This window comes from Ramularia collo-cygni (genome assembly GCF_900074925.1).
Source record: "Ramularia collo-cygni strain URUG2 genome assembly, contig: RCC_scaffold14, whole genome shotgun sequence".
Classification (NCBI taxonomy): domain Eukaryota; kingdom Fungi; phylum Ascomycota; class Dothideomycetes; order Mycosphaerellales; family Mycosphaerellaceae; genus Ramularia; species Ramularia collo-cygni.
Genome location: NW_019716268.1, coordinates 126521 through 138603, shown reverse-complemented (window position 1 = coordinate 138603; position 12083 = coordinate 126521). Strand labels below are relative to the sequence as shown.

The window sequence follows — 12083 nt, the reverse complement described above, 5'->3', positions numbered from 1 at the left end:
TACTTTAAAAGTAGGAAGATCTATATCTTAGTAGTATAGGGTAAAGCTAAATCGGCTTAGAGCTTATCTATATTATCTAAACCAATTCTTAATCTTAGTTTATATTTGCATTTTACATTACTCTTACTAAAGCTTAAATCTTATGCTATAATTCCTAGCTAGTCTTTCTTTAGCTATATAGTAATCTTTCCTTTATTAACTATTAATTATTATTAATTTAATAGTATTAAAGATACCTTTCCCTTCTAGATTGTCCTTCTAAAGATTAAACTATCTTTTCTAGTTCTCCCTTCCTAGAATTAGAATCCTAGCTTAGGAGGTTATGTCCTTATTATCCTCTATCTTTATAAAATTTTGTTTTCTTTTATTTAGCTTAGTCCTACTAAGGCTTTTAGTAGTAGAGGAGAAGAAGGTATATTAGTATAGGCTTTAATAAATAGGCCTTAATTATTTTATAGCTTTAAACCCTTATCCTTTTAGATTTTCTTCCTAGCTTATCTATATACTAATCTTTAGTATCTCTTATAAGGTAGTATAAGAGGATCTAAAATCCTCTTTCTCCTTTCTATATACTAGTATAAGGTAGGGAATACCTTTACTACTTTAAGGTTAAAGTTCTTTCCTTTAGTTTAGCAAAACCTAGGCTTATAACCTATTAAGATTATCTAACTAAAAATCTAAAACTAGAGGCTAGAGAGGTAGTAGGATATAGCGGTAAAGAGTAAGATAAGAGACTCTAATCTTAAACTAATTTATTATAAGGTATATAGTACTTAAAGTAGGAACTAACTAAGTGTATTAATTAAATTAATTATCTTAAGAACTAAATATTAAGAATAAGTATGTGCCTTTAGCCTTAGTATCCTAATTACCTAACTAGGGAATTACCTTAGAGTAGATTCTACTCTAAGCTCTCTTCCCTTTCTAAACCTATTAGGTTTTAATATATACTATCTAATAGCTAAATAAGATTATAGTAGGGTAGATAGGCTAGAAAACGATCTAGTAGTGCCTACGCGCGCGTAAAGGGCGTACGGATAGAGAGCTAAGTCGGCTTAGCTCTTAGGAAAGGAGGTAACGCCCTTATATATAGACCCTGTCCTAAAAAACACCTTCTCCTACGTATCGAACTCCTTAAAAAACACCTTCTCCTACGTATCGAACTCCTTTATAGTTTTAATTACACTTTTATTTAGTAGATCGTTTACTACTAGTATAGCAATAAGATCGTTCTCCGTTAAACTATTAAATAGAGCTAGCTCGTCCGCCTTCGATTAGGTGCCGGTATTAAACATATCGCTACCTACGCGGCGTCCCCCTCTAAGGGGCTTAATCGCGTCCTCCTCGCTCCGGATCGGAATAGGCTTTAGATCTACTACCTTACTAGAGGCTCTCCGCTCGTCTATGCTTGGTTTGGTTAATGTCGTGTAGAAGGTAGCAGCCCTATAAGCCCGACGGAACGAGCTCGTACCAMGATATAAGTCCATATTGTGATTACTAGCAACGCCCGATCTCTCCTTGCGAGCGAAGACTTCGGGAGACTTGGGTGCGTTCTCGTCTACCCCAATCTCCGAGCCGTCTTCTTCGCCAAGGCCCTTGCGGTACTCAGTTCTGTCATCTCCCTTAGATTCCGAGCCTTTCTCATCCGTCTCGGCGTCCTCCATTTCTCTATCAGAGTCCTGTAGATCGGGGTCGGTAGAGACAGTAGTCTCGTCCCCATCGAATGCTGTGGTGTTGCTCTTCAAGCTCTGACGCTTCTTTTCCAAAATGTCGCCGATGTACTCCATGCCGCGGTGGGATTTGTTTTGAGACTTTTGCTCAATCGCAATCATTCTCTTCGAGCGCTTCGTTGCAATTTTCTTGTTGAGCCAACTAACGAGTTTGGCGCGGCCTTTGTTAACGGCCTGATCGACAACCTCTTGGTATTGGCGCYCCAACTCCTGCTTGGTCTGTTCGTCAATTCCCGGGTAAAGGTTGCCCTGGAGTTCGGAGAGGGCATCCATGGAAACTTTATCGATTTTTTCCATGATCTTGCGGGCCTTCTTCTCGAACCGCTTCGGCATCTTGTCCTTTGAGCGTTCGAGGGAGTCCATGGCCCACAACGAATGATTTGGCGTTGTTGGAGTGAAGCGACTTCAATTCGGGGGTGGACTGGTTATTATGGGGGCGATGAGACAAGCTGGCTTGGTTGATCTGTGAAGGTATTAGCTTCACTTGACTCTTGCGAGAATCCGCGACAGCAGCGTACCGAGCTATGACTTTGTTGATGGAGTGACCGGCGCGGCAAGACTACGCTCTTAGTGACTACCGCACGGTGAGTGCAGAGAGTGGTAGGGGATGAGGGACCACAGTCGTGGAGGGAATCGTGTTGTTGATGGGTAGTGGTGAAGGTGAAGTTGAAGTTGATGGATGATGGATGAAACAGCGCGGCGGCGACTTGCCGCACGGGCCACGTACATGCAGAAGACTTTCACATGTCAAACCTTAAGCAAGTGACTTCACTTGTGCAACTCTCACATCTGACCTGCACTGTAGTCAAGTGTGAAAGTTGCTCTACGTTCGAGTTGTTATTGTGATTGAATGAAAGGATGACATGGCGAGGACCTCGGATTAAACGGCTTGTATGGATTTGAAGCAAGCTACTACCGAAAGGGATCGTACGTAGCCCTCGCTAACACTCCCTACCGCTCGTATCATTATTTACGGTGGACGCGGTGTGCAATCCTTGTTTTGACGATCATTCATATATACTTGTCCTACCAAGCATAAGTTGGATACGTTTCAGAGTCGAGAATCTGCTCCTGCTTGTGTCCGCCAGGTGTTTGCTCGATGTGAAAAGTCTCGTGCTCGAGGAATTGTACAACGCTGTCGTACACATGTAGCTCGATACCATTCTTGTCAAAGACCTTCCAAGTGATAGGGGCGGCTTCATTATGCGCGTCTCGAGAAAGCACGTAGAATATCTGTCGGTGCTGAGTACAACCACCGAGTTCCCAGGCAGCGAATACCGTCCAGTCATCATTCCACCAATCAATCAGACAGTGCCGCTCTCCCGGCTTGCCGCTTTCCGCTTCAAGTCCCTCAATACCGCTGACGAGATATGTATCGGCGGTTTCGGACGGTATACCAGCTCCAGTGACCCCGTCTGTGACCCGCAAAAGCTCTTCGAAATCTTTGGGCAACTCGAGTGAGATCGACTCTGAGGGAACAGTCTTGTTAGCCTGCCGTTGGAGGCCCGATTGAACTCCAGCTAGCACTTCAGCAATCTTCACTTCCGGTTGAGGATCATAGAGAGGCCCGCGTACGACATCGACGAACAAGGAATCCATTGATCGGAACAAGACTTGATTCTTCTCCTCTGCTTCGCATAGTGGTTCGTGTCGCTCCGGTTCGACGCCCCGAGACGAGCCCATTGCTTCTTGAAAAACACACATTGCAAATGCTGCATCCTCGGTCCAGCCCTCGCCCCTGTAGCCTGGCTCCCAGAATTCCTCTACGGGCGGGAGAGGACGCCATTTCTGTCGAATATCTTTGATGAAGCGCTTGAATTCCCGTACGTTAACGGATTTCGCGACTCTCCCATATTGCAAGATTACGTCTCGCAGTGAACGAAAGGGTGGAGCATCTGCTGTCCAGCCGCAGTTAGCGCAGGGGGGTGCTAGTGCGGCCGCTTAACATGTAGACGTGTAGGTGTGGTATCGGGAAACAAACGATCTGGTGGTTTGCATGAATAATTATGCTAACGTATCGATCCGATGTGGACGAAATGTGTTGAGTGCTCTGACGCTGGCTCGAGAGTTTGTCCAAGTATGACGAGAACTACCTAGTTCTAACTAGCGTGGAAGGACCCTCCAAAGCTTCTTTTGCACCTCACCTTCCTTGACTTGACATCTCTTGCCGATCATCCACAATCACCACCTCTACTCAGGTTACCGTCGCGAGACGTCAGCTCTAATCGATCCAAGGCCGAATCGCGAGAAGAGCAAGCGGCGCGTACACGGCCATCTATGCGACACATTTGCGCCCTTGTCACTTTGCGAAGCTGCTAACCCCCTGAAATGTCGCAAACAGGAGCAAAAAACATGTACCTTTTGATCACCAAGAGCAAAACAAAAAGTACATTCAACATTTGGGATTCCCCAGTGGTCACCCACCTGAGTACTGATCAAACGATTACATGGTTCAATAGGCCAGAGCGGACGGGATGGCTTGCTTTCATGCATCTATGGTCGAATGTGCTAAGATCTGCACTTTGAGCGAATATATACACGCAGAAGCACGGGATGGACTGGACTACTTTCATTCCATCCGCGTAGATGGTGACAGGCCCTCCTCAGACACCGTGGTTAACATTTCTTACACATGGAAAACCCTTTTTCTTCTGAGTATAGCAGGTGTGATTCAATCTTGCGAGCTCTCCGCGAGCAATCGTATGTAGAATGAGTTTGAGTTCCGATTACTACTTTGAAAATCCCTGTTCGGTACCAGAGAAGCACAAATTCCCCAAATATAACCATGAAAGCGTAGGACGAATATCAACGGTAAAGTCAACCCCTTGAGGTGTTTAATGGATGAATCAAGCTTTCGGCAGCTCAGATGCTATCAAAACCAGAGGCTCTAGCCCACACCGTGAATGTTCGACGTCCTGGCAGGGATTAGACACACCAACTTCGCAATTGAGATGGAATTTGGGCGGGATCCATCAATGCATGTACAAGAAGCTCTCTGTGCAAGGCTACGTATGTCGAACCACACGGATATAGCTTGCTTGGCTAGCACACTCCCTCTGTCCGAGGCATGAATACTGAAGGATCATGACGTGCACTGCCTGTTCCACAGTTCCTATGTTTTGGCGCCGCATGCTGATACAGTTCCGTTCCGAAAGGCTCGGTTTGAAGCCTAGTCCATGCAATTGTTACAAAAACAGCTTGCCAGTGGCCATTGCGTTCTTGCAGCGGCCGTACCCAAGCTAATACATACAAGGTCAGCGAAAGAAACGGTCTTGGGTGGACTCAACACATACCATCTCAAGCAGGTCATCGTTGTTGGCAGTCACCAAGGCGTGACGATGCTTCAGAATGATTTTGTCGCTCAAGACCTGCTCGACGGCGAAGCGCTTCGTCTCCATGGCGAAGTGCACTCGTTCTTCGATCGAGTCGTCACTGGAAAAGTGATGGACCGTGACTGGGTGCACTTGTCCCAGCCGAAGTTCTCGTGAAATGATCTGGTCTTCGGTGTACGGGTTCCAGATTGGAGACACCAGCATGACGTCGGTGCCATGGATCTAAACAAGTAACGTCAGTTCTCGTAAGCGGGAAGTCAATGTGGTGCTCGCTTACCAGCGTGAGTCCCTCGCTTCCAGTCTTGGTTGTCACCAGCATGACAAGATTCTCGTCTGGACGGGTATCGGGCAGAGTAAAGTCCTGTGAAGCAGAGAACGAAGCATTAGCGAGGTCATTCGCGGACTCCAGCTACACACGTACCTTGCCAACCTCTTCGAATCGGTTGCGGGCCATGTCGCGTTGCTCTTCGCTGAGGCTGCCATCAAAGCGCGAGTGCTTGATTCCAGACTGCTCCAGGCCGATAGAGATGAGGTCCAAGCCTGCCAAGAACTCGCAGAACACGAGGATTTTGTGGCTGGCGACAAACTCGTGTCGCTTCGATTTGGGAAGCTTGGCTGCTCCTTCCTTGTGCTGCTTGAGCACCTCAACGACGTCCTCCACAACCCCGCATATGCGATCCGATCGCCAACCTGCGCCACTGATGTTTTTCCGGTAGTCGTTAAGAAATTCCAGTCGTCGCTTGGAGAGCAAAGCAGCTTGCTGCTGCGTCAGCTTCTTGCACCTCTTGAGATTGGTACTCCGCTGGTTGGGGATCTCGATATCATTCGGGTTGATGCCCGGTGCCATGACGCCTCGAGCGAACTCCTCGGGGCTGTAAACATCCACGCTGTATTTGGCATCTTTCAGAGCAGGGTGGATGACATTCAAGCGCGCGTGGAGCACATCACGAAGAATGTCCGAAGGGCTACGCACAGGAAGTTCCGCCACAGCATCCATTCGCTTGCGGTACTCCTCACTCAGAGGGTCCATCGTATCTCTGGCTTGTTTCGCTTTCTTGAGGATGTCTTTTTTCCAATTCTTGTCCCAGATATCGCGGGTCTGGAGCTGAAACTCACGCCCTGCCGATGATTGCTTGATTATGACAGTGCGGGCGGTAGATATGATGGGCTGAGCAGTAATTGGGTCGCCGTCGAAATCTTGATCTGCCGTGCGCCGAATACAAAGCGAGCTTCGTATGGCCGAAAGAATGGCATCGTTGCGGATGTTGTTAAGCTTGGTTGAGGGTTCCAGCTTCTTTCCGCCTTTCCGCTTGTTGGTGAAACAAGCTCGGAACAGCGGTAGATTGCAAAAAGGCTCGATGCGGAGGAACATGAGGAGTGCGCCGAACTCATTCACGTTATTCTGCAACGGCACTCCGGGCAATGCAGCGCGTCCATTTGCGGACATGGCGTGCAGAGCTTGGGCCAATACACTATTGGGGTCCTTGATGCACTGCGCCTCGTCAACGATCAGTTGGTCCAAGTCGAGCGAGAAGAGCAGGAAATCAGGGATCTCGTGATCAGCGTCGACCAAGGCTGTACCATTGGGCAACTTGCTGATCTTTTCTTTGATCTTGTCTTCGAGGCCCTCCTTCCGAGCCTGTCGAGAGTTGTAGATGTGGAGTATTGTCCCGTAGTCCCGAGAGAGGCATCCGGTGGGCATGATGATCACATCGTAAGCTTGTTTGATCTCTGCGGCAGACATAGCCTTGACCTTCTTATCATCGTAGTCCGCAACGCGGAGTGTCGATGACATGGCGAGTTGCTTCTTCCAGGTTGATATGATGTGTCTCGGGAGGGCAAGGCCGAAAAGMACGCTTCTGCCCGTGCGGTTCGCCTCGTTAACACTGCGCTGGATAACGCCCAGGATGATCCACGTCCTCCCAATCTCCAAATCATCAGCGAGAATGATGACACCCTTGTGCTTGCGCATGGCACGTTCGTACCGAACGATACCATCAAGCTGATGGGCCCGGAGCTTGTGTGAGATGCTTTCAAGGCCTGGAATTACAACCCCAGGGGCAGCAAGGGCACCATCGCACGAGACGTTGGTTCGTCCAGCGTTCTTGATACCATCCATGATCAGAGGGCGAGCAAGAAGCAATCGAGCCTTGAGTCGTGCTTCTTCTTGGGGACTGATTGCACGACGCTGTGGCCTGACTTGTCGGGGTTCCTCGTTTCCTGCATCCTCGTGTCTTGCACCGTCGCCGTCCTCCTCTTCCCCCTCCTCCTCCCCCTCATCTTCCTCCTCCTCATGTTCCTCGTCATCCTCCTCCTCCGCCTCTCTCCCATCATCATTCTCCTCCTCGCCTGACAAAGCAGCCTTGGCGGACTGCTTTTCATGAATTCTGATCTTCTTGTTGAGTGACTTGATGTATTGTCGGAGGTGCTTGTTTTGGGCAACACAGCCTGCCTGACGATGAACGTTGGCGAGTGAGCTGCCTTGAGAATGCATCGAGAGCGGATTGAGGTACCTGCAGTCCCACCATCGTTATCTCGAGTTGAGAGTATCGTCGTGGCTAGTTTGCTGGGGGTGCAGAAGAATGTTGGTGTTGGTGTTGAAAGGGTGATTGATGAGTGTGACGAAATGACCATGCGGGGTGAAGATGGGGAAGACGCGTTCCGTTCCATTAACGCGTCCTCGGGATTCAAAGCCACGCCAACACGTGATGGAAATCTGACTTGACTTGACTTGACTTGACTTGACTTCAATTCACTTCACTTCACTTCACCTCCATATCTTCTCCCGTCTGTCGAGCGCCACGCTTAGTGGCCCTCTGGATATATTGCGTATGCTCTTGTGTGCCACCGATCTAGAGACTTCGCATGACGAGCTCAGTGTGCGATGCGCTGCAGTTAAGAAATGACTCTAGGGAGTAGTCATCGCGATATGGAACTGTGCACTTGTGCCTTGCTTTCATAAAACCTGAATCCGAGGGCTTATCGATATCCTCGTAGGCATCAAGCATGTGACACACTTCACTTGGCACCTCACATCTGCGATAGATAGGCACGCGCTGACTCCGCTCTGAGGCGGATTCACGTGATGCCTTCACTTTGCATCTTCCGGCTTTCTTTACTTTCCTCACTGAATCACAACGACATCCTCTGGTGTCGGAACCAACGCAACGAATACGACGCGATACTCCTGTCACAACGTCACAAAAGGACCATATCAACTTAACTTCTTTCCCACCTGTGTTCTTGCCGCGGCGCCAGCGACTCTGTCACCTCGTCCACACCCGCGCCGTCCCAGTGAGTCTCCGGCCTACGGGAAATCTTCTTCATGCTCCCGGCTAGGCTAACATATGCAGATACAGCATTGTGACTTACACTGTACCTGTGAAGTGTCCTCGACGASATGTCTGCGATGCACGGTGCCGCTAGTGCAGACGCTGTATCAAGCTATGACAATGACACTGTGATGGAGGATGACGATGTAGGCCCCGGCAACAAATCGCCAGCCACACCATCAGCCGATTCTCAGATCGACGCTCAAGACAATGCTTATAGCGCTAGCGAGCTCGGCAGTAACATCGATTACGAGGCTGTTCTGGAAGGCGAGCTTAGCAAGGCTGAGATGGCAGCACTCGTAGTCCAACATGAAGAGGCCTTGGACGGTGAATTGATAATCCTCACCGTTGTTCTGTACCGCCTCACGCGCGTCAGATTCGATCACTACCAGGACGAGCTTTATCGGACACTCACTGGACAAGCTTGATAGAATTCTGAGCCAGGCTACGGGAACTATCAAGGCCTCTCAAAACCCCGCTAGACGGATGTGCGACATCAGAGACCATCCCGCCGCCCAAGACCCGAATAGAAGCTGGCGCAGCTTGCCTCTCAGACGTGTCCGGGAGGACATGACACAGGACGACTGGGCTCGCTTCACCGAGGACTTCTCGAACGCCGCTGTTGTGGATGTCGGCATGATGACATGTACTGTCCGAGGCCCGCTGGAACTCATCGTTGACGATATCAAGCGCCGCAACCTGCCACCTGATCCCTTTGCCCACGATGAGCAGGATATTCGCGAGGCTCTTTCGGGCTTGAGCGAGGAAGAGTTGTTCGATGAGGATGCCAAGATCAGCAACTTGCTCTGCAGGTCTATCAATGGCCTCAAGATCCTCGTCGACGCCCTGAATGATCTGCACCAACGCGTCGCCCGCACACGTTGCGAGGTCCACGTCGCTCTTGATGTCTGTCGACGTACGGACCCACTCTACAACCAGCGTCCGCTGAATGAGCAACTTGGGATCTCAAAATCGCTCCTCATGCGGGCTGTTTCTGACACGGAGCCCATACAAACCAACAAGCGACAAAACGAGGCGCTTTGGTCACAGTGTGCGTTCGTGCCTCAGAGCACGCGTCTTACCTTACTTGCGCAGAGCCTTGATTCCATTACCCTCGTTCGCAACTCTGCCTTTGCATTGAGTAGCCACGCGCGTGGATACGTCGAAAAAGACCAACGTGACTTCCGGCGACGCGAAGACGAGGCGCTCGATCGAGCTCGGCAGCAACACCCGCGCTACGAATTCCTCGAGCGTCGTGTCTCTCTACCGGTTGACGACGAAGACTGGTGAAGATAACGTTGCGATGATGAGATCCGTGCTGGAAACGACAACAGGTAGCGTTTCGAGGGTGACAAGCGAGCCCTTCCACCGACAGAAAGGCTGTTGTCTGCAACTAGCTACCATAAGCTCAGGGCGATGGAACGCTTACAAGAGCGAAGTCCTTTAGCTGTGGCTTCATTGTTTGCAGGCGAGAAGGAAGCGTGCAGAAAGCCGAGCTCCGAACACTTGAACGTAGGTTGATAGTGATCTCTCCTCACAATTTCTCTGTTTTTACGTCGCTGGGCTCTGTCGTGGTGAAGCTACAGACGGTCTAAGCGTACTTTCATCGCGCTGTGTCCTGTTCTCTTTGCACTCTCACATATGGTCTGTCTGTCGTAGTTGACATGTGACGTTTCATGATTGACATGTGAACATTCCCTTCTTGGCATCACGTACATCACACGCGCGGTGGTCCGTGCGCATTTTCTTCCACGGCCTTCTTTTGTTTGCGACTGCCTGGCGCTTCACTTCTTCGACATCAACATCCGCGACATCATCCACATTGCACTCACCGCGWAACTCCATCCGCCACTCCTCCTCAACGACGCCAATCCTGCACAACGCAGCACAACACAGCATCAGACAGCAGCATAGCCGACAACACGGCCGATCGCAAGCAGAAGCACTTCAATAAATACGGCAACACATCTGCAGCGAGTCCAGTACTCGTCACAGTGGCGTCCGGTACATCACCCACATAACGCATGGCCTGCGCGATAGCAGCCTCCCGCACTTGGTCGAAGACTTTCTCTGGTCTTCCAACCTACCGCAATGTGTCAGCTGTATGCAGTCGGCCAGGATGGCAATCGATACCTTGCGGTAAAATGTTGTCTTTGCAACGTTGTACGACCCTTGTAGGCATGCGCTCTCGAGTCGGAGAATGAATGCGTGTCTGGGGCTCCGATGCAGCTGTTTGGATTTGTTTTGTCTGGAAAGGCGCTGCATCATCCGGAGCTAAGATGTCGGGCGTATGCATCAAGTTCGAGGCTGGATCCGAGCGATCTCGTACGCCCAGGACTTCCTCATTTGTCTCCAAAGAGGGTGGCGGTGTCAAGATGGTATGCTCTTCGTTTGTGTTATTGTTAGGAGACAGGGTACGAATACGCTTATTGGAGGGCCGGGAGCTGGAGAAACTGAGTGCAGAGCTGTCGATATTAAGAAATCATCAAAAAGAGCAGCGCCCTGACCTGCCCTCTCGATCGATTAACGGCCACTCTGCTAGTAGCAGGGATTCTAACGGGCTCCAAATTATCGAGCTTGTAGAGAGCGAGAGACCTTTAGGACATTATAAAACATAACTTAGGATGCCTTATCCTAATGAATAATCCTTATATCGACAGCTCTGACTAAGTGAGGCGAAGTGCGCCTATGCAATATTGGCATGTGACTTGGCCAAACTTGCACGCTTGGCAGTACAGGCAGCATGGCTCGGAGGCGTGTGGATAGTGCATAATCCAGAGCTGTCGATATGAGCATTATTCGTCGGGATGAGACACTTTTTATCGTCTTTATAACGTTTCTAGGCCTTGCTCTCCGTATATATAACGACTCTAGAGCTGCTAGAACCTTTATTGCTAGCAAAGTGCCCTGTTGTTTAACGGAGAGGGCAGTTAAGGGCGCGGTTTCCTTAACCATTCTCTTATATCGACAGCTCTAGGTGCATCAGCCATCGCAACATAATCAGCGATGAATCAAACCGGTGACATGTTCCGAAAGGACCGAAAGGATGGAGTTGAGTAGAAGGGGACTCGAGGAAAGGTGGTGATAGTAGTGGTGGTGGTGGTGGCGGAGGTGGTTGTTGAGAAAGACAGTGGAGGGTGAAATGTGAAGTATGTGTGCGGAAGGAATTAAGGAAAGTGCGACGCGGCTTCCGCTCCCATCTTGATACCGACGACAGCAACGACCCCCAATGGAGATGTTATTGATTTCCTTGAGATGATATGTATAATTCGACGGCCAATTGGACGATGCCTCAATCAAATGTACTGTGGAGCCATGTCGGAGATCGATCAGACTAGCTCCTTCCCATCGTCGACAGGCTCTCAATGCTGTGCATTTTTGCCCCCGCATCTTGAAGCGATAGCAACATCACCCCAGCTTGTGCTTCCCACTGCTGCTGCTCAGACTGTGCTTGCACGAGCTGTGTGACTTTGTCGTCGAAAGCCTTCTTGCACGTTTCGCATACTTGCTCTCCTTCCGCTTGCTGTCAGTTGTCAAGTCCCTCAGCCCTTTCTTAAGCTCATTCTCCTTGATGGCACTGAGCTGCTCTTTCAGATCAGAGGTTCCTCCCGCCAGTGTTGTTGTGGGTCAGGCAGGTCCGTGATGGTGGCGTCACGTCTTTAGGGAGAGACGGGAGGGATCGCAGCATG

The 12083-nt window shown here is 49.8% G+C and overlaps 4 protein-coding genes; 1 reads left to right on the top strand and 3 right to left on the bottom strand.

The window, feature by feature from the left end:
* Positions 1-1274: 1274 nt before the first annotated feature.
* RCC_08379 (uncharacterized protein) lies at positions 1275-2093 on the bottom strand (the record flags this gene model as incomplete). The annotated part of the gene is made up of 1 exon (XM_023773630.1): positions 1275-2093. The coding sequence occupies one exon, from the start codon at positions 2091-2093 to the stop codon at positions 1275-1277; it is 819 nt and encodes a 272-aa protein (XP_023629398.1).
* A 663-nt stretch (positions 2094-2756) lies between these two features.
* Positions 2757-3413, bottom strand: RCC_08378 (uncharacterized protein; the record flags this gene model as incomplete). The annotated part of the gene is made up of 1 exon (XM_023773629.1): positions 2757-3413. The coding sequence occupies one exon, from the start codon at positions 3411-3413 to the stop codon at positions 2757-2759; it is 657 nt and encodes a 218-aa protein (XP_023629397.1).
* Positions 3414-4915: 1502 nt separating this feature from the next.
* On the bottom strand, positions 4916-7556 carry RCC_08377 (uncharacterized protein; the record flags this gene model as incomplete). XM_023773628.1 has 4 exons in its annotated part: positions 4916-4969; positions 5024-5284; positions 5340-5423; positions 5484-7556. The coding sequence occupies 4 exons, from the start codon at positions 7554-7556 to the stop codon at positions 4916-4918; spliced, it is 2472 nt and encodes an 823-aa protein (XP_023629396.1).
* A 906-nt stretch (positions 7557-8462) lies between these two features.
* Positions 8463-9684, top strand: RCC_08376 (uncharacterized protein; the record flags this gene model as incomplete). XM_023773627.1 has 2 exons in its annotated part: positions 8463-8721; positions 8771-9684. 2 exons carry the CDS (start codon positions 8463-8465, stop codon positions 9682-9684), a joined length of 1173 nt encoding a protein of 390 aa, XP_023629395.1.
* Between the last annotated feature and the right edge of the window lie 2399 nt (positions 9685-12083).